This window comes from Plutella xylostella, chromosome Z (genome assembly GCF_932276165.1).
Source record: "Plutella xylostella chromosome Z, ilPluXylo3.1, whole genome shotgun sequence".
Lineage (NCBI taxonomy): Eukaryota > Metazoa > Arthropoda > Insecta > Lepidoptera > Plutellidae > Plutella > Plutella xylostella.
In genome coordinates, this window is record NC_064012.1 from 13790099 (window position 1) to 13811589 (window position 21491).

Below are 21491 nucleotides of genomic sequence, written 5' to 3' on the forward strand. Positions count from 1 at the left end.
AAGAGAATACCGCCGCTATTTTGTGAAATTTCACTCTGTTTTGCTATTAATTAATATCTAATAATAGCGTACATATTTATCTGCCTGAATAAAAGTGAATGCCTATTTCTTTTGATCACGGAATCACGCGTGAACGGCTCGACAGATTTGGCTTATTATTTTTTGTTGTGTTTGTTCACGTCAGAAGAAGGTTCTCGTGACGAAAAAATAGGGATTCTTTCAGGTAAACCGGAAAAACAATTATAAATTTTGAAGGCGAAGCGTAGCAAACTGTACCTGGAGTTAATTTTTTTTTAAGTATCCATATAGTTTCCCTATTATTACATACGTTAGGGGTAAAGCGATTTTATTTGCTGAATGGTTCAACATCAAGTGCAGCGTGTAAGATGCCCCATCGCGTTGTTTTCAAATTGTGTGAAAGGTACCTTATAATAAAACAAATAACAGCAGATATGATGTTGTTTATAAAGCATTGTGTCCGTTAAGGTTTGGCTAAAATATGAATGTAAATTACTTTTCATACTTTTACTAAGAAAAAACCAATCAAGTTTTTTTTACTAAAGATGATATTGCTAAAATGACATAATAACTTTACGGTTGATTCATAACTTTGGCCTCTTCATATTACTAAGTTTTCAGGTCATTTAAAAATTGAAGAAGCCTGCGATGTCTAGAAACTTTTACTCAGCATTTTTATATCATTACTCACCGTCTTTTCTAATGAATAAGTAAATAGCTAACGAGGGCTAACTCCTATCGAGGTGAGTGAGGTGGAATGGAGACAAGTAGCAGTACCTAATTTTAATATAATTACGGCATCCACCATCTGGGATTTTATAATCCATCTCAATCTAGTTATGCTATCCGAGTCTGATTATAGGGTGATATTTTATAAGTTAACTTCCCGAAGGATAGATACGTTGTATATAACATAGATATCAGTCAAAAAACTACTCGTGAATTCGTATGTACGTACATACGAATTCGCGAGTAGTTTTTTGACTGATATCTATGTTATATAGAACCAGAGTTGTTAAGAATGACGACTTCGTTAACAACTTTTCACACCCTTTTAAAAACCACTATAGTTTAGTAAAAATCAGAAATGGACAACATTTCATTTTCTTTACCCTATATTTTTATTAGCTATTCGGAAAGTTTATAGAAAATTAGTGGACCCGTATTTTTTTATTTGTATATACATTAATTTTTGCATGTTATTTTTAACTTTAAAGTTAATTATTTTAAAACCGGAAAGGACGTCACATATTAGGCTCATTTTTTATTTTTGTCTATTGCCTGGGTCTCGAAAAAAAACATAAATGACACTGACAAGTGACATTTAAACTTTGTTTACATGCCAACCAACAAATGGGTCATTTTCAAATGACATTGATATTTCTGATGATGGAAAGTAGGTACTGATCATGTAAAAAAATAAGCAGAAGCATTTTTTCAGCTATGTAGGCGGTGGCATGCTTTGGGACATATTATATAGAGGTCATCTCTTAATCATAAATAAAAAAAATAGTCAGAAAGTGTCGGAACAGAATTAATGAAAATGACCCAAATAAACAACAACGTCATTGAACGTCACGATAAAACGTCAACGTCAATCAAAAATGAAAGTGACAGTTACTTTGTTTTTAAATCTATAGGCTTTGATCATCAAAATGCATCGCACCTGATGCATGACGTCATCAGCACTTTTTTACTATTTTATGATTTTCTCGAAAATGATACATCCAAAAAATACAAAAACATTTTTTTTGTGGCTTTTAGAGCTAAATCTCGAAATGGTTTTCGATTTATAGCAGCTTTAGTTTTTTGAAATGTTGTCCATTGAAAAGTATGCTTAAATGTGTAATTAGTCGTATACAAATTATTTGTATGAAGTACCATCAGTACCTAATAAAGTGCCTATCTACCCCGCCTCAGCTAGTTGTACATAAGTCTTATTTAATTAGCCAATTACGAAGTTGCCACAAACAGTACTCCACATTGTTCTCAGTTACGATTCCCTTCTAATTAATAAAATATAACGTTGTAGCGATTAGAGGCGCCACTAGGCAGAGGTAAATTAGAAGATATATTACATATTAAATTTTATATTTTATTTAATGCAAACATAAAACATTTTCATTCGGTTACTATCGACTCTTTTTATTAAGAAAACTAGCTGTTCCCGCGAGCTTCGCTTCGCCATAAAAAGTTTTTCCGTGGGAATTTCGGGATAAAAAGTAGCCTATGTTAGGATAGTACGAAAGCATAAATTAAATCATTAAGTTTTCGAATGAGGCCCCGATTATTGCAATACGTAGGTACATATATATTTGTGCATGGTAGGTATATCGTAGGTATACACCAAATACGTCGACAACGAACCCGTGTAGCGGCAGCAGGTTATGAAAATACCCGCTATAAAATGTCAACATTCACGCTCCCGAATTTCCGGGATTTTCGGGTGCATTGTTTCAACTACTCTTACTTTTCGTTCGTACGTAACTAACTAACTAACCAAGAAAGCGATAAGTGGAAAATTCAGGTAGAGACCTTTGCCTAGTAGTGGGACACAAGAGGTTGAGAAAAAAAACGAACTAATAGATAGCTTGGATTATATAAAACAAGCTATACCCAAAAGTAATACCCCCTACCTACTCGGTAGTTTTCGCTTTCGAACACGACAACAGCATCTTGATATCTAATTAATTAGTTAACCTACACTTTGTCTAGACAGACATCAGAAACATCAAGTAGGGACCTTAGAGTCTTCAAGACGATTTTAAACAAACTCCTGTATCTATCCATCCGCAGTTCTCGGACAACCACCCGAAAGAGATCGAGGAGCTGTGGTCGACGCTGTGTATGTGCTGGCCGAACAACCTTAAGGTCATCATCCGCTACCTCGTCATCATCTCAGGCATGGCGCCCAACGAGCTGCTGCCCTATGTGAGTACCACTACTTGCACTATGTGAGTACCACTACTTGCACAATGTGAATACCACTACTTGCACTATGTGATTACCACTACTTGCCCTATGTGAGTACCACTACTTGCCCTATGTGAGTACCACTACTTGCACTATGTGAGTACCACTACTTGCACTATGTGAGTACCACTACTTGCACTATGTGAGTACCACTACTTGCACTATGTGAGTACCACTAAAGTTGTTCTTCTGCCCTATGTGACCTAATCCGTAGCCGTGGAGTATGTTCCATTTGCGGTAGAGACATAATACTATTTCCACGGCATTCTACCTACAATACCAATGACACAGTGACTTAAAGTCTTTTCCAATGATAAAATTATGAATTTTGGCGTAGATATATTGTACCTCAGTAATAATAAGTCCACTTTTTAAGAAAAACTTTTTTTTACTCTACCTATTGAGATTGCGTGAATGAGCTTTATCACATAAGTGTAAAAATAAGACGCTCAAAAAAGTAACTTATTACTACTGTCTACCTCTGAAGTACAGATATAGTTAAGTATCTTAACTAAGCTAAGGTGGTTAATCTGTGTAATTGTATAAGTAAAGAAAAATATACTTCAATATCCAAGCGAGGCTTGGGAAATAATGGCATTCGAAATGTTAATTAATCCCTTTAGTCTGGATTCTTGATATAATCGAAATCTGCCAGCTTAGTAACCGCCACTAAATAGAGTCAGTAATGTTATTATCTCTATAAATCTTGGAATTGAATAGCTACTTCAAACGAGTTGCGAGAAGTTAACTAAATAATTTGTAAATTTTCCACCATTTCGCTACGAAAATATTCTCAAGAGGTACTTACTACAAAGTAGCTTATTACAAAGTATCATCCATCATATTCCATTTGCCCTTTACCATGTTACTGTTACGAAATTACTTCGCAATATAACCGTTTCGACAGACAGAGATAGAAAACTGAATGGCTAGCACGGGGCGATTAAGTGTTTCGCGCTCGCTCTTGTAGATGCGCGATGTGAGTGAGCGTGATGCAAAACTTTTGTCACGTCTTAATTGCGCCCCGTACTAGCTCTTCTGTTCTGCTTACCCTTTGCTTCACTGGGAGGCCATAGAACACCAAGGGTGGGTCATATCATATAACACGTATAGAATACCCGTTTTCTTTGCACCAATAACAACAACCGCACCCACATTTACAGGCAAAACGCGTGGTCCTATACCTGGCCCGGTCCCGCTCCGAGCGTCTCCTAGACGAGATGATGACGGAGCTGCAGACGGTGGAGACGCTGAACTGCCTCATCGAGCGGACCGAGACTCCGCCCTTCTACCGCCTGACGTCCATGAGGAAGGCCACGTCGGGGCACAGCGATGAGCCGCCTACTGGGTCTCAGGTGGGTTGGTCGTGAAGACGGGAAAGAAAAAGACATAAAAAATCAGTAAAAAACAAAGTTTTTCAGAAAATTTTATATATACAATGAATCAAAACATATGACTTTGACATCATCATCAGTCATCATTTTCGGATCTGTGCCGCACTGTTCCACTGCTTGACAGTTGACAAACAAAGCAGACCGTCGTCTTTTTACGTGTCAGTCTCGTGAATGCTGGTTAAATTCTATCATTCTGATTGTCCTGGAGTAAATCTTCCCGAGTGCAGGTTCTTTTGCCTTATTTGCAAACGGTGTTATCATTTCAGTTTCATCAATCAAAACATGATTATTTTAGAATTTACGACTACAACGGAAAACCATGCTACAATCATCAGCACTGTTGATTGCAGTACGGTATTCCGGGCAAAAAAGTCACATATAAAAGAAATCTTTTAAAACACCCTCTCTATTAAAAAACTAGTGTGTTTGCGATAACCGCAGCGTGCAATAAAACCTGTTGCTGTATGTCCCCAGGACGCTACAGGTCGGACTGGCGAGCTGGCTCCTGTGGAGAAGGGGACCATTCACACGAAGAGGCATAGCGGCGAAGATCCCGCCAAAGCCGCGTAAGTCGACCATAAAATTTGTCATGTCAGGTGAGGTTGGAAGAACTAGGGATCATTAATCATCACCAATACGAGAGTCTGATGTGGATTTACGTCCCTGGTGTTCCTCTTTCTCCACCTGACTGACTTTAAAGCCTATAAGATACCCTTAAACTTACTTTGAAGATGTAAACAAAGACGATTCAGTGTTCTGGAACAGAGAAAACCATGATACAAGTTATTGATACAATAAGAGATGAACTAAAACATAAATAAAAGATGCGTCTAAAAGTTTACGTACGAAAGTTGTTACGACAGCGTACGGTCTTACTCGGATGCTAAACGCTGTATGACTGCGAAAGCTTCTGATAGCGACACTATCGCCATCTATTGCGTGGAGTAGGTCTATAGAAGCATTCGAAGTGTAACGCCATCTGTATTTCTTATTACGAACCTCTATGTTAAAACCGAGTTCAGCTGTTTCTGTATGTTGCAATGCAGACTTTGAATTAGATTTTGTTTCTATTACTACTATGATTTTACAAACATAACTATGCCACCTAAACTGTATCGTTACAGCCATGCTTGTTTATTTATTGTTCTACAGGTTTCATATGAATCTTATACCTATGTCTGTCTTGACACCATTACTATAACATTAAAAACTACACACACATTAACAGAAATGTACAAAAAATGACAAAATGGATTTGCTCTCTTCCAGTGGTGCCAAAGACGTGGTGGTTGGCCGAGGAGTGACTGATAAGAGGGCGTCGGCACCCCCTTGCCCCACCCCGCCGGCGTCTGAGGAACCCATACCATCGTCTGATGGAGACGCCACACCGGTAACACTGATGTATTGTAATGTATGTGCATGGCTTTAGTGTGGAATTGTAAGGTACACTGTAGTGTCAAAAGGTATTGTTTAGATTCACTTGAATAGTGAAACAAACTCTCTAAACGCTGAGTAATAGACGAAATTGGGACCTTTTGTACTTTTTTTGTGTATCTTTAATGGTAGTTGTTGGTTGTTGGCGGGTCAGATGAGTTGGTTTCACTATAATCTAGTATAAGCACTAAAGGTAAAGCCGATTTTGGCTGAAAAGTATGGGCTTCTTTAATCGGTTGACGATAGATTATAAGACTATTAGCATGAGTCGGATATGTGTTATTGGAAGAATCCATAACGTTTTGGCGAACAACGGCTGGACTCTCTATTTTAGAAACACACCTGAATCAAGTTTGCTCAAAATCTTGTAATAATGCTTGGTGATGACGTGAAAAGTTATGTGAAGGGAGAACAATAGAGACTCATGATAGAAGTATGGCAATGTTGTCTGGCCTAAATCGGTATATTTCTTAGTTTGTTAAGTTATTCTTCGTATGGTATAAGGACTGTAAGGCAATGGGAATGAGGCAGAATAGAGTAGATATGTAAGAGAATGAATGAATAAGTGAGTGAATGGTTTGAGACAGAAATATGTGAAGATGGTAGAGGGTAGAAATACTGCATGTTTGGCTTTTATCTTTGTCTAATCGAATAAAGATGTAATCGTCCAAAACACTAATGTTTAAAAAACGTGCACTTCCTATCCCATCCCATATCTGACTTGGGAATATAAAAAATGAATTAGGTACTAATCGAATTTTAACCACCATATTATTTTTTGCTTTCATCGTGGTTTGATTGCAGTTTGGGACTTGGGGTCTCAATATATTCTGTCCTGCATGTTTTCTCATTTATGTATTTCGTTATCAGACTAACTGTTTGTGTTCCATGTTTTGTGTTACTTCTGGGTCTAATATTGTAGTGCGTCTAGAAAAAGATAGATTTAACCATTTTCATATTATCTGTTCTAACTACTTCCTATGTAGTTCTTTCAGTGAATTAACTCTGTAATTTCCCGTAAAAATATATTTTTAGCATTTATTTATATCTGAACTTCTTTGTAATGCAGGTGCTGTTATTTTCACTCCATTAATAACTTTTCCCTTCTTTTATTTATGAGATTATCCTCCTTACTTGTAACTGTGTCCTCCTATATAGATTCTACCGCTCTTTTATTGTTAGTACATCATAATCAATCTTTCTCGACGCTAGATGACCGAATGCTGTAGTGGTTAGTGACCCTGACTGCTAAGCCGGAGGTCCCGGGTTCTATTCCCGGCTGGGGAACATATTTGTTTAGGGACAGATACCTATTTGTACTCAGGTTTTACGTGTTACTATGTATTTGTGTAGATTTATCAGCTGTCCGATATCCATGTATTACAGGCTCTGTCTAGCTTGGGTTTGGCTTGGTCTGTAGTTTCTACCTCTGTCATTGCCCCTACATCAAACGCAAACAACCAACCTTTCTCTCTATCTTCCCCCCCAGACGGGTCTGGGTCCCGAGCTGCTAACAGGCCTCAGCAGCGGCCCCGCCACGCCTCTAGACCCGCGGCTCGAGGCGCCCCAGCCGCGCCCGCTGCCCATGCCCGAGTATTGGGGCTACTTATAACTACAATCAGTCTCTGACTGCTACTCTCAGTACAGACAATCACAAACAACCAACCCTTCTCTCTAAATCACCTTTATCCATGACGATCGAATGGTATAGTGGTTAGGTTAAGGCCCTGACAACTATGCCAAAGTTCCCAGGTTCCGTTCCCGGCCAGGGCATTTATACAGACAGGCATATACTGGATTAAATACGGACTTTTAGGCACTCCGGTCTTCCGTGTTACTATGTATCTGTATAGATGTATCAGCTGTCCGATACCCATATTATTCTTATTCCCCCCAGACGGGCCTAGGTCCCGAGCTGCTAACAGGCCTCAGCAGCGGCCCCGCCACGCCGCTGGACCCGCGGCTCGAGGCTCCACAGCCGCGCCCGCTGCCCATGCCCGAGTATGGGGGGTACTTCGCGCCGCTGACTGAGTACCTGCCTGACACCACGCAGCCTATATCTGGGTTTCATCGGTGAGTTGGATTGTTGTACTAGCTTTTTCTTATGTCAAAGTAGATTAAATTTTCACAAAAATATCAACAAAAACTGCATGAAATGCCTTCATCTACAACCCATTTAAAGAATATATACTACGACTTAGCAATACATCGGTATTATTTTGAGGTACGGTACCCTAAAAAGAAAGGGTAGAGCTGTAGAATAGACAACAACATATTATGCTGGACAGCAAATAAGCCGTGCCACCCGCTACTTTTGAACTCATAAAAGTATAAAACTTACGACTGTCAAAGTCACAACAATGATACGTCCATTTTTTATAATCCGTCAATCAATACCCAAATATAAGTTACCCAAGTACGGTAGATAATAACTAAATTACCTATTACATTAACCACCATCAAACGATTGTCCACGTTATGTATTATGTTATCAACACTGCAACATTCGCATTATCAACCGGCCACACATTCAACACACAAGATAATACGGAACATGTCACATTGCGATATTGACATGCGTTATCAGATGATTCCGGCGGAAATTGTGGTGGTTGTTGTGGTTTGCGGGTTCGCGAGATGACGACTTAATCCGTGCTGTTAATCTATGATTAAGCCAGATTAGGGATGTGCCATCATCCCTAACTAATTTAGGTACGAGTACATCTAAGAATATGGTACATGAAATTGACTTCTCATGGTAATTAGCTCCCGGAATAAAAGTGATGTACATTTCCTTGTTTCCCTGTTGACCTACAGAACAAACATATAAACTTCATGAATCGAAAATTCGTGTGATCGTTTAAAATTTTTAATCCCGCGTTCGTCGCTGTACCTTAAATGTTTGCTTTGGTTTTCCACGGGATTTCCGGGATTTTTGATTATAAAATACAAAAAATACTATATTGGAAAAAATATGCTTCATTCCAGATGCAACGTGGCGGTGATGCTGCTCTGCGACGTGGTGCTGGACGGCGTGGAGCTGGACTGGTCCATCCACGTGCCGCTCATGCTGCACATTGTGTTCCTCGGCATGGACCACACCAGGTGAGTGCTGCTGCTCCAGGGGCCGCGTGCAGCTGGACTGGTCCATCCACGTGCCGCTTACTCCAGCCTGGGGAAAAGAAACCTGATTCCTGTCAGGTGGCATTGTCACTGTGGGACAAGTTTCTTTGCAGATTGTACTTTTCGGTTTGTTAACGATTATTGAAGTAGAGATAGCAATATTTATGAAACCTGCATGTGATGTGTATACTGGAGATGTTATTATAGTTCCGTCTATAACGTTTCTTAGAAATATATTATTCTAGCTGTTGCCCTTGAGCCCTCCCTGAGCATTTTTTTTACTCCCTTAGGGATTGAATTTCCCAAAATCCCGTCTTAGTGAGTACCTATGTCCTAAAAAGAACCTCCATGCAAAATTTCAGACTCCTAGCACTTGTAGTTTCTGAGATTTTGTGATGAGTCAGTGTGTACGTGACCTTTCGCTTTTATAAATACCTATAGATTTAAACATTTCTATACCTATTATGTACTTATTTAACCTCTGCCTACTTTTCTTAACAATCTAACCCCCCCATCTCCGCTTCCAGATGGCTAGTCCACCAGCACTGCCGCCAACTCCTGCTCAACCTGCTAGTGGCGGTGGCCGCTCACAACGATCATCTCACAGTAGCCAGGGTGTTACTGGCGAGCCGAGCGGCGCAATTAGGCAGCGCGGTGCCGCCCCCGCAGTTGCCGCTGACTGTGCATAACTTTACCGGTGAGTGTGTCATTTTCTCAGGCTACGTCCGCAAAGGCAGGAGGTTTTAGCACCTAGCGCCTAGCGAATCACCTTGCGAGTAGAATCTTCGAATTCTAGAATCTTTGAGAACAGTTGCATTGCGCGCTTGGCGCCTAGCTAGTCGGCAAACCGATCGGAGCTGATCTGATCTGAACGAGAATGGACAACATTTCAAAAAACTAAAGCTGGTATAAATCGAAAACCATTTCGAGATTTAGCTCTAAAGGCCACAAAAAAAATGTTTTTGTATTTTTTGGATGTATCATTTTCGAGAAATTCATAAAATAGTAAAAAAGTGCTGATGACGTCATGCATCAGGTGCGATGCATTTTGATGATCAAAGCCTATAGATTTAAAAACAAAGTAACTGTCACTTTAATTTTTGATTGACGTTGACGTTTTATCGTGATGTTGTTGTTTATTTGGGTCATTTTCATAAATTCTGTTCTGACACTTTCTGACTATTTCTTTTATTTATCATATAAAATGGTTAGTACGTATTAAGAGATGACCTCTATATAATATGTCCCAGAGCATGCCACCGCCTACACAGTTTAAAAATGTTTCTGATGCTATTTTTTTACATTATAAGTACTTTGTATCATCAGAAATATCAAAGTCATTTGAAAATGACCCATTTGTGGGTTGGAATGTAAACAAAGTTTAAATGTCACTTGTCAGTGTCATTTATGTTTTTTTTTGAAACTAAGGCAAAAGACAAAAATAAAAATTGAGCCTAATATGTGAAGTCAGTTCCGGTTTTAAAATAATTAACTTTAAAGTTAAAAATAACATGCAAAAATTAATGTATATACAAAATAAAAAAATACGGGTCCTCTAATTTTTAATAAACTTTCCGAATACCTAATAAAAATAAAGGGTAAAGAAAATGAAATGTTGTCCATTATCATGCATTCGGCACGCTTAATACAACAAGATAGAGAAGTGGTTAGCGATGCAGTTTTGCTTTTCCGAAGATTTGGAGCGCTGCTCATTCGTCAGTTCGTAGATTTATAGAGAGATACCCTTCCGATACACAGTATGAAATGATAACTCGTTTTTTTAAATTTTGTTTTAACATCTAACGATTTCATTTTTTTTCCAATCACGAGTAATATTATAATGCTGTACCGTAAACTATTGATGATAGGTGTGAGATTTATTTCATTAAGTTAAAGTTAAGAAATTTTCATAATTATTGGAGCACTAGGTCCTGAACTAAATATCGCTGTATTGAACCAGGTCTAGGTTGTGACCTGGCAATCTAGGCCATTGCCGTGTGGTGTAGCGTTTAATGGATCAAGGCCGGCACGTTCCCGTAGGAATACTTTACTGCAGTTTTACCTGCGTATATTCTATCACTGAAAGTAAATAGTGATACTTGTTTGAATAAAAATATTTGAAGTTCAGAAGGAAACAAAATATTTAATTTAGGTAGATAATAGAATGTATATAAGTAAAATTAATTTAATTCGTAATTAGCACGTACATAAACGCGCTATTTCATAGAATTATGTATGGTAATGACTCCAATTCAATGATAATAATCAAACAATTGGCTGAAAGCTTATCTGACTGGCTATAATCCTCTCGCTACAGTGACAAACCCTAGTCCAACTCATTGTCAGGCTGAAGGTGGTTTTACATCAGTAACACAGAGGTACAATAAAATCATTTTTTCGTGATCATTTAGTATGTAAACGAAAACTTGTATTTAGAACGAATAAAAAGTTTGAGCTAAAACTAAGAACATACATAAAAGCTTTGAAAAGACCTCAAACGCACACTGTGTAGGAATTCCAAAACAATGCTCTGGTTCTAGCCTTGCCTTTGTTCGATGTTAATGAATAAATCTTAAATCTAATTGCATTTCGGCACTAGTTAGCTAGTAATGCGTTTATCAGAACAATAACCAATACTTTTATTCAAATCACAATTATTGCTACCCACAGAACCGGACCCAGTGTTTGACAGCTACCTGCAATGCGGTGGCCACGCGGGCAAGGCTCAGCAGACGCAGTCTCTGAACTCGGAACCGCAACTCACGCCTGAAGGTAAGGAGTCCACTCGTATAATCCACCGATGCACATTGATGTTGCCAATGTTATATTTCAAAGATATACGTACCTGGGATTTCAGCAATCTCTCACACTTGATCCACTACCAGGTTTATTCCTCTGTGGCCACAAATGCATGGTTGACTCAGCATTCTCTATGAATAAGTATAAATAATAGAATAGGCATAAATCCCTTCCTTTGACCCGTGCCCCAGGAGTGGGGACGTGATGGGTGATGGGTCGTGTTGAAGTAAATACACTTCTCTCGTTACCAAAGAAAACTTGCTTGAACTCATTATTGACGAAAGTCAACTATAAACTACTCCTCATTCGTAAACGATAAGGGCTTTTATATTCGAGAAACTCCAAAGCCATCTTTTCGAAAATAGAACTTAAAATCATGAATGACCATAAACTAAACTAACCCACCATTCCACCAGCGGAAGCGGACAACTACCCATCCCTGCCAGTGATCGTCACAAGCGAAGGCGAGACCGAAACCGAAGCGGAAGCGGAAACGGAACCGGCGGCCATGCCGGTCGCTGACGTCATCAAGTCGCTGGTGCACTACATAGCGAACAGGCCGCCGCACCAGCCGCTGTGGAACTATGAGGATATTACTGCTAAAGGTGAGGGTTTGTGGTTAGGGTGTAGTCTTTTGTTTAGTCATAGCCATACCGTCAGTGTTTAGTTGTGGAGAAAAGTGTTATTGGTCGATTGTTGTAGTTGATTATAATGCCCGACTTCCACTGCAAAAAGAGTTGAGCCGTAGGGTAATTCTAACCCTTAACGGTAATCTTCATCTGGACTAGGCCTAAAATCCATTCCTTTATTGGAAGGAGACCCGTGCCCCAGCAGTGGGGACGTGATGGGTCGTGATGAACGGCAATCTTTATAGAAGTTTATTAGGTTCTTGATGGAAGATGGCTTGATAGATTGCCGTGTCGTAATTCCTGGATAAAACGGCACTGGTTGCGTTAGTTTTATCAAGAACTATGTTTATATTTTGATGTACAAAAACGGCTTCTTCAAAGCATGTCACTTATGTGACCCCCATTATCACCCAATCCAACGCACAATCACTGTTTTTTTTCTTCCTTTTCACTAAACCCACATCTCTTCCCCCCAGTATGGACGCTCCGCAGCTGCCAGCAGATGGCGACACTAGTGCGCCACGTGCTGCTAGTGTTCCGCGAGTCTCTGCCGCACGCGCTGGTCAGCGAGCGCTGGGCCCAGACCGCCCTGCAGCTGGGCCTGTCCTGCCCGAGCCGCCACTACGCCGGCAGGTCCTTGCAGGTAAACACGTTTAAGGTGTTGCAGTTGCAGGTAAACACAAGGAACACGGTTCTTTAAATAGGCGTAACAGTATGCAATCACGTGTAAGACAGTACAGCAGATAAACACAGGTAAGATGTTGTATTTAAACACGGAGGTGAGAACGTTTAATACTGCCGGTAAACAAGCATAACATGTTATAGATTAAGAAGCGTAACATGTTAGCAGTCTATATGCGTACAGGATGCTTAAAGAGAGGCGAACAAAGCGCAGAAGACACTTTTAAAATCCACTTAGAGGAGGGGTGACGGTGACGCCATTGATGCGTGCTATGTCGTTTGACGGCTATTCGTCTATTGCTGCAAGGTGTCTCCTGAAATCACCTATAATTTTGACATAACCCTGTTGTTATATTTCTCAGGTATTCCGGTCCATCGGCGTCGCGATGACGGGCCGCATGGTGTCGGACATACTGTCGCGATTGGTCGAGACCGTTGCAGAACAAGGTATGTACATAAATTATAATCTTTATACTATATAGGGTGTTTGCAAAAGTCGAAAGGGTTTTACTAGCGCAAAATATGTCGTTTTTTTAAGTCCTAGAAAAGAGGTCCTAAATGAGACTGAGTCAACTTTGGCTTGGATAAGTTGCTATATTGGTACGTTTCGGTATAAAATTTAAAGGTAGCGGACTGGATAATCCATACTAAATTCATACTAAGAATTGGAGCAGAGTAGGAAAAGTGTAACACAATAGTTACAGATGTTAATCCACAATTTCTTTCCCCAGGTGAAGACATGCAAGGCTACGTCACAGAGCTGCTACTTACACTAGAAGCGGCGGTCGACTCGCTAGAGTCCAACTTCCGACCTCTAGACTACATGAGGGATATATTCAAGTCTACGCCCAACCTGAATAATAAGGAGGGAGTGCAACCCGTGGCTAGCGCTTTTGTTGCAGGTTTGTACTTTATTTTAATAATAATGACGACCGAATGGCGTAGTGGTTAGTGACCCTGACTACTGAGCCGATGGTCCCGGGTTCGATTCCCGGCTGGGGCAGATATTTGTTTAAACACAGATATTTGTTCTCAGGTCTTGGATGTGCCCGTAAAATGGCAATAGGCCCGCCCCCTATTACATTGGGACTAACATAACACTCTGGCGAAAAGTGGGTGCAGCAATGCACCTCTGCCTACCCCGCAAGGGAGTACATAAGTACAAGGCGTGAGTGCGTGTGTGTGTGTGTGTGTGTTGAATAATAATAACTGTTGAGGATCGTCTGATCCGGCTCGAAGGACCGTGTCCAAGATGAACACTATCCATTTTACAGCCGGGCCTCTGATGAAACTGTATGCGGTTTCAGTGAATGTTTCTAGTTCTACAGTAAGAACCTTTATAATATTTCAGATAATACCTAATGATCTATGTTTGGTTGAGGTTCAAAAGATAAAGAAAAGGACTAGCACGAAGTTTTGCATTGCGCTCACTCACAACGCACACGTACAAGAAGGAGCACGACGGATAACTTTAGTCACGTCTTAAATGCGCCCCGTGCTAGCCCTTCTGATTGTGAGACAGAGGGTAACTGTATCTGTTGTGTTGCAGGCAAGCGTTCCCCGGGAGTGTGCGTCGGCTGCGCGTCCAACCACACTCGCAGCACCAGCTATTCCGTGTCCTACTGTGTCAAGAACCGCACCCCGCCTAGCGACAAACATGGTTAGTACATACTCTTACATCTATAAAAGGAATTACTTACTTTTCATGACACTTAGGGCCTTCAGTAGACACACGAGTACCCAGAGTAGTGACTACCAAACTTCACAATCCTATAGCTACCCCGTGTAAAGCCGTATGGTAGATCACCACATCATCACACAACTCTGTATCGTCACTGACCTATACTTCTATTATAATGCTATTTATCATCCGTCCAATTCTGATCACTGTCAGACCCTATTTTAAAATTTTATTTTTCTCTTTTTGAATCTCTGTCCCGATGAAAAGCTGGCTAGTTTTGTGTCTACCCTCTGCCCAACTATGGTTTTATGGCACTCTATACATAAGCGGTGACACAATAATCTATTTCATTGCAGAATCCCGCACTAGGCCTTGCAGCGAAGCGGCGAAGGGCGTTTGCTCCAACCTCTGTCGATCGCGCTCTGCCCAGTCACTGAAACTACTGGGTGACAGCGCTACACAGGTAAATTTTATGTACTTATATACCACTTCCATTCCCAACGAGTTTTTCCTGTTTTCCCTACATTTGTAGGACATGAAAAAGAAAATTTTTACTCTTACCGATAACTAATTGGCTTTCATAATTATTATAATTGTCAAAATTATATTCTATTTATGATGGTTGGTAATATCTACCAATCAAAGAGTACCTAACCACGATTTCTAATTTGGTGTTATTTTTTAAATCAAGCCTATTCATTCCAGGACGACAAGCTAACCATCCTAGCGACCCTCTTCTGGGTGGGGGCCTCACTCCTGGAATCCGACTACGAGCACGAGTTCCTTCTCGGAGTTGGGTTGCTGTCGCGAGTGATGGCTCGTTTGCCGCTGGACCGGCCCGACGCTCGCGAGCGGCTGGACCGCACGCAGGCACACCTGGCGCCGCAGCCGCTACAGTTGTTGCTCAAGGTATGACGGAATCTGAACCCGAAGCACGGGACTGTTATAGATGTCACTATATCGCGATTCGCCATACGGCATAGTTTATTGAAGTCGATAACGGAGTCGTGCATCAGCCTGTTCACGCTGCACGGGACTGTTATCGATGTAGATAAACGTCGCTATATCGCGAATCGCTATAAAAACCACGGGTCTGGTAGTTAAACGTCGCTATATCGCTAATCGATATAAAAACCACGGGTTGGGTAGATAAACGTCGCTATATCGCGAATCGCTATAAATACCGTGCTTTGAGTTTATAGAGGTCGATAACACACCCGTACCGTAGGACCAGGATCAGTATGATGTTTCTTAGGTATAAGGTACCTCGTCACCCCGGGAGCTGATGGGTCTACTGTACGGGGTTGCTGTCGCGAGTGATGGCTCGTTTGCCGCTGGACCGGCCCGACGCTCGCGAGCGTTTAGATCGGACGCAGGCGCATCTGGCGCCGCAGCCGCTGCAGCTGCTGCTCAAGGTAACCTGTGCGCGCTGCACGGGATTGCTATCGACGTAGATAAACGTCGCTATATCGCGAATCGCACATATATATGACATCAGCCTTTCCACGTTGCACGGGACTGTTATTGAGGTAGATATACCACGGGTCGGGTAGATACACGTCGGTATATCGCGAACCGCTATAGACACCGGGAATTAATTGGTTTATAGAGGTCGATAACGGACCCGTGCCACGGAGCCAGGGACAGGCTACTGTTTCTTTCAAGGTATGACGTAACGAGGCACCCCGGCAAGCGCACTTGGCGCCGCAGCCGCTGCAGGTGCTTTCTAAGGTATGACCCCTGGGTATGGATAGACCCTGAAAAAGGCTCAACCAGGTAAAATGAAAAAAATGCATAAACATAACCGGTGTCATATTCGATAGAGCAGAACGGGGGCAAAAAATTGTAAAGCCATCTTTGACTTACAGCCTACAGAATGTTTCGTCCAACGAATGTTTCGCCCGACGCGTCTGAGGTTGTGACCGAAACGACCGTTGAGCAAAATATTACGTTGGATTAGAGGAATATCTAGATTATCTGAAAAAATAAATGATAGAAAATATGCTCGCCGTGGAAATTTTCCGTCGTCGTCTTAAAGGATTAGGTAAATATTCTACAGTTTATATTTTTTCAAAGTATCATTCGAGTTCTGGGTATTAGCTAAGAGGGTTCTCGGATAATTAAGTGTAAGAAGAAATAAGTAAAAGATCAACTGAGAAAATGTTCTCTTATTTATTCAGTACCAAGCTTGCTCTAAAACTTTCCAGCCTTTACTCTTTTTCTTTGAAAATTGTAATAAAATGTGAAACAAGGAAAATTTCCACACAAGAATCCAGATAAAGTTTGTTTTTGTATTATTGTTTATTTTCAGTAGGTAAACAACATGGTTTGTTGTTGTGTCCTTATGGTAAGTACACACTGGACCATTCACTTGCCTGACTTCGAGCATTCGCGATTTCAACCGTCGTAGTTCCAAAGAAGGCGGACATTCCATATTATAGTCAGGCATCCGTAACAACGGTACATTACATTGTGATTCTAAAGAAAGCGCTCTTGTCTATACACACCCTGGCCATAATGTTTTACAATTTTATTTTATTGTTACAATTTCGTCTCAAACTTTGACTACAGAATTTTAAAAACAAAGGTGCGTTGTTCGTCAAGAGTTGCTCCATACTTTGAAAATAACAATGGTTCATTTTTAAAGTGTTTTACATGGCCTCCTTTTTACTGAAAATACTGGAAATTTCACCACACTGTGCCAAGTAAATATTTTCTTTTTAAAGTAATCTTTTATGTCCTCTTTCTGCCCCACTTCTTTGAATACTACGCAGTTTTGAATTCCAGGTAAGGTTTGGAATTGAGAAACTTTGTGTTATTTGCCATACCTACCAATACTTATAATATAATTCTTTAGTATAGCCAGGAGACACAACGGGCGTAATTATAATAATATAGACCATTTTTAACAGAAGTTTGGCGTTGCCCAATGTCATATAAACGTGTCAACGTTTGTTTTAAAGTTTCAACTGGTTTGTTGTTGTTGACCAGTTGTCTATTTTAAATTACCTATTTAATCCCCACTCTTCTTTCTTTCTCCTATTTCCCCAGGGCTGCACGCACCCAAACACCTACGAACCCGTAGTCGGGGTCTTAGCAGACATGATCCCGCTGCTAGAACTGGCGGTGATAGACCCGACGCAGTCCGTGGCGTTCCCGATGACGGTGGTGGCGCTACTCCCCTACATGCTGCTGCACTATGAGGGAGGGAATGAGTTGTGTGTGCGCGCCGCTTGCCATATTGCTCAGGTTAGTTTGGTTTAATATTTAACACATTTTTAATAGTTATTTGGCGATGAAAGGTAGAGAAATGTAGACACTGCACTGATGGATGTATTGTTCCACCGATTCGGAAGACAGGAGGTTCTATAAAAGGAGCTATGCTCAGAGTTTCTGAAAGGTCGCATCAGAAAAGGGCTAACATTGCGATATACTTTGAACCACGTAACTATGCCAATCCGGAAAACGGTTTTTATGGCCCCTTTGAGGTTCGATGGCACTAATAGTCTTTTACGATCAAATTGACATACAATGACTATTTACGTTTAATAATTTCACACAAATAACAGTAAGACAAAGAAGATGGTACGTTACCTTGGGCTTTTAAACATCCGATGAAACCTTAAAACCTTTTCCTTCCCCCAGTTCACGGCAGAAAAGAGCAAGAAGCTCGAGAACCTCGGCACAGTGATGACGCTGTACAGTCGGCGCACATTCAGCAAGGAGAGCTTCCAGTGGACCAAGTGCGTGGTGAAGTACCTGTGGGACACCTACAGCCATCTGTCCCTTCAGATGCTAGCTTTCCTCGTCGAGGTGCTGGAGAAGGTACCTTGTTCCTCTTGTATTAGAGCATATTATAGCTGGCACAGTGATATAGTAATCCAAAAGAGATACCATTCCAACCGTATATTAATAAAAAAATATTGCACAAAGTAACATTCACTTACAAAGACTGTTTATCAACAGTCGATTGTCCCGCCAATAGAACGAAACATATATAACACATATTTTATTAATAAGAACAATACAGTAACATTAAAAACCTAATTTCCATAAACAACCGCCGTTTCACCTGTAAGAGATGGCTCTTAGCTAACCGCTTAACTTTCTCCAACTAACTATATTCTACTCTCACCAGGGAGCAGCCAACCTTCAACTGCCGATCCTGTCGGTTCTCCACTGCATGCTATACTATGTGGAGCTGAACGCGCCGCCCGCGCAGCAAGTCAACGCGGACCTGCTGAGACAAGTCGCCAAGTTCATTGATGTGAGTGCGACACTGTTTTGTGGACGACGACTAGGTACTTGTTACTAGCCGTTTCCGTGAGCTACAGGCGAATTTTGAAACAAAGGTTACCTATGGGTTAATGCATGGAGCCAGATCCAGTAGTAACTTATAGGTCATTTTCGAATTCCTGGTAAAATTCAGTGGAATGTCACGAAAGTGTAGTGTCAAAAGGCTTCTCCAGTATCCAGCTATTGCAAGTAGATATGTAACCGAATCCTCTGTGTTCACTCGTTTATAAGGGAAACATGGCCGCCATTTTCAGCTACGCAATGGAATACTATATCAAAATCTGGCCGGCATGCATTTTCCCAATTGTACAGTCAGCTGCATAAGTAGCTATACACTTTTGTACCTTGTCAATCTAACAAACCGCCTATCCATTCATTAGAGTATTGACGGTTCGTCAGTTTGACAAGGTACAGAAGTGTAAAGCTACTTATGCAGCTAGCCGTACATTCATTCTTCTCATAATAAACCCCATATTCTAAAATACTCAATTATGTTGTACCACACAGGGCGGTCAAAACTACAAGGAAGCCATGAAGATCCTGAAGCTGGTGGTGACCCGTTGTTCCACGCTCGTGGTGCCTCCGCACTGGGACCACGTGTCGTCGCTGCTCGATGCCGATCTACATAAGAAGGTATGGGAGTATGGAGGGTGTTAATAGCTCATAGTAATTTGGGGTAGACGGGGATTTGAGTTTGCCACCTAATAGGTTGGTTATCCATTAGTGCAATATTAAAATTCAGGAGAATTGTGGTTGTAACAGATGAAAATCCAGGGCGGAAAATTAGCAAAAATATAATCTCATTAGCATTGCGTATAGTGCCAGAGGTGCAACATCGCTTCTGACGCTTTGCAAAAGCAACTCACATTCTGTGAATCCAAGAATCACTACTTGCTCATATCGCACGGAGTGCTTTACTACATACAACGTCTATTCCGCTTCCGTCCATGGCGAGAGAAGCAAATCCTTAGTGAATTACATACCATTGCGTGTATTCTGTTATTCCAAGAATCCCTATATTCATATCGTACTTTTGAGTTCATACGACGGACGTCATCTATCTCTTTCCTCTAGAGCGGAAAACTTAAACCTTAACTTCATACCATTGCGCATATTATAACACCAGTTTTCCCCCCAGGAGCTGCCAGGCCGCACAATGGACTTCACATTCGACCTGTCCCAGACGCCGGTGATCGGCCGCAAGTACCTGCCTAAATCGGCCTCGAGTCAGCCTCCGACCGGACCTAGCTCGTTGTCTACTTCTTCTAGTACTAATAATGATAAAGGTAACACAGAGTCTGCTCCAGAGAAACTAATAATTATAAAAGAGGCTTCATGATATTAATCATGAAGTATCCTCGGAGCATTTAGTAAAACCTCACTAATGCGGGAGATGATTTGATTGAGGAGTTATACGAGTTTGTCTACGTAGCATAAGAAGGCCATGCCACGAACTCCCACTAGTAAAAACGGACCAGAGTAACGTCAAATACCCTAGAAAGCAAAATTAATGATGATAATATTAGCAGTGTACTACGAAAACAAAAATTTGACCACAAATTTTGCTAACAATCCTGTTATGATTGTATGCTAATCATGGCAAACCAACACTGCTGCTACCTACTTTCAATCTCCAGTTAATTATTCTATAATCACCAGAAATGTTCCTTTAAGCTTTAGGTAACGAACTGGTATAACCACCCATCCCTTTTCTCCCCAGGCTCATCATCCCAATCCGGCTCGGCATCAACAGTGGTAGCCCTAGAGTCTGGGGCCGCCGCCGCCGCGTCGCCGCGTCGCTCGCTGTCGCTGTCGCCGGCCGACGCGCTGGCTGAGGGATGGAAGCGACCGTGGATGTCGCAGGTATGTCAGCGACTGGTGGAGACGACTGCAGTTTTGGAGGTAACTTCGTAAACACCCGGACACACCGCTAAACAAGTGATAATGATTAAAGATTTTGATGCAAAATGCCAAAGAACTATAATATGACCGTTTATGCTTTGACAACGTTGTCTGTAGATCTGACTATACACTAGAAATCATCTTAACTAATGCAAAGAAGACTTTAAGACTTTAAATCCCTTTAAGGGTGGGGTGCAGATTTTGTGGCTTTGTCGCTTGGCTGCTATTCATCTATTGTGGCAAAGACACGAACTAAGGCTTTATGGTCATCCGTTCATAAAAGCAAGAATAATATGTTCACCATTTTGGGATGCTTTTTTGCACCTCTTTAGAAACTTAGTTGTAATGTCAACGAAGGTGTACAATCATGTAACTACATATCTGTCGGTAACTGTACTTCTATGGGAAGGCAACCGCTCCTGGATTGGTAATCAACTGTTCCTGACTGGGTAAGATCTGTACGTGATAACGTTATACAATATTTCTTTAATATTTCTTCGTTATCAAAATTTTTCTTCATAAGGTAAGCGAAAATGTTTACATATAAAACGTTACGACGGA

General features: G+C 41.0%; 1 protein-coding gene across 1 annotated transcript in view; it reads left to right on the forward strand.

Annotated features, from left to right (window-relative positions):
- LOC105388276 (protein furry) overlaps nucleotides 1-21491 on the forward strand; it is a 199555-nt gene that overhangs the window by 132144 nt on the left and 45920 nt on the right. Inside the window, exons 29-49 of the mRNA XM_048632507.1 lie at nucleotides 2815-2949; nucleotides 4155-4346; nucleotides 4860-4951; nucleotides 5655-5775; nucleotides 7717-7892; nucleotides 8808-8924; nucleotides 9470-9639; nucleotides 11613-11714; nucleotides 12158-12346; nucleotides 12847-13013; nucleotides 13414-13498; nucleotides 13783-13953; nucleotides 14601-14711; nucleotides 15089-15195; nucleotides 15438-15641; nucleotides 17784-17981; nucleotides 18378-18557; nucleotides 18871-18999; nucleotides 19536-19661; nucleotides 20167-20314; nucleotides 20749-20891. Of these exons, the coding sequence (XP_048488464.1) occupies nucleotides 2815-2949; nucleotides 4155-4346; nucleotides 4860-4951; nucleotides 5655-5775; nucleotides 7717-7892; nucleotides 8808-8924; nucleotides 9470-9639; nucleotides 11613-11714; nucleotides 12158-12346; nucleotides 12847-13013; nucleotides 13414-13498; nucleotides 13783-13953; nucleotides 14601-14711; nucleotides 15089-15195; nucleotides 15438-15641; nucleotides 17784-17981; nucleotides 18378-18557; nucleotides 18871-18999; nucleotides 19536-19661; nucleotides 20167-20314; nucleotides 20749-20891 (3063 nt within the window). The remainder of the gene's footprint in view (nucleotides 1-2814; nucleotides 2950-4154; nucleotides 4347-4859; nucleotides 4952-5654; nucleotides 5776-7716; nucleotides 7893-8807; nucleotides 8925-9469; nucleotides 9640-11612; nucleotides 11715-12157; nucleotides 12347-12846; nucleotides 13014-13413; nucleotides 13499-13782; nucleotides 13954-14600; nucleotides 14712-15088; nucleotides 15196-15437; nucleotides 15642-17783; nucleotides 17982-18377; nucleotides 18558-18870; nucleotides 19000-19535; nucleotides 19662-20166; nucleotides 20315-20748; nucleotides 20892-21491) is intronic.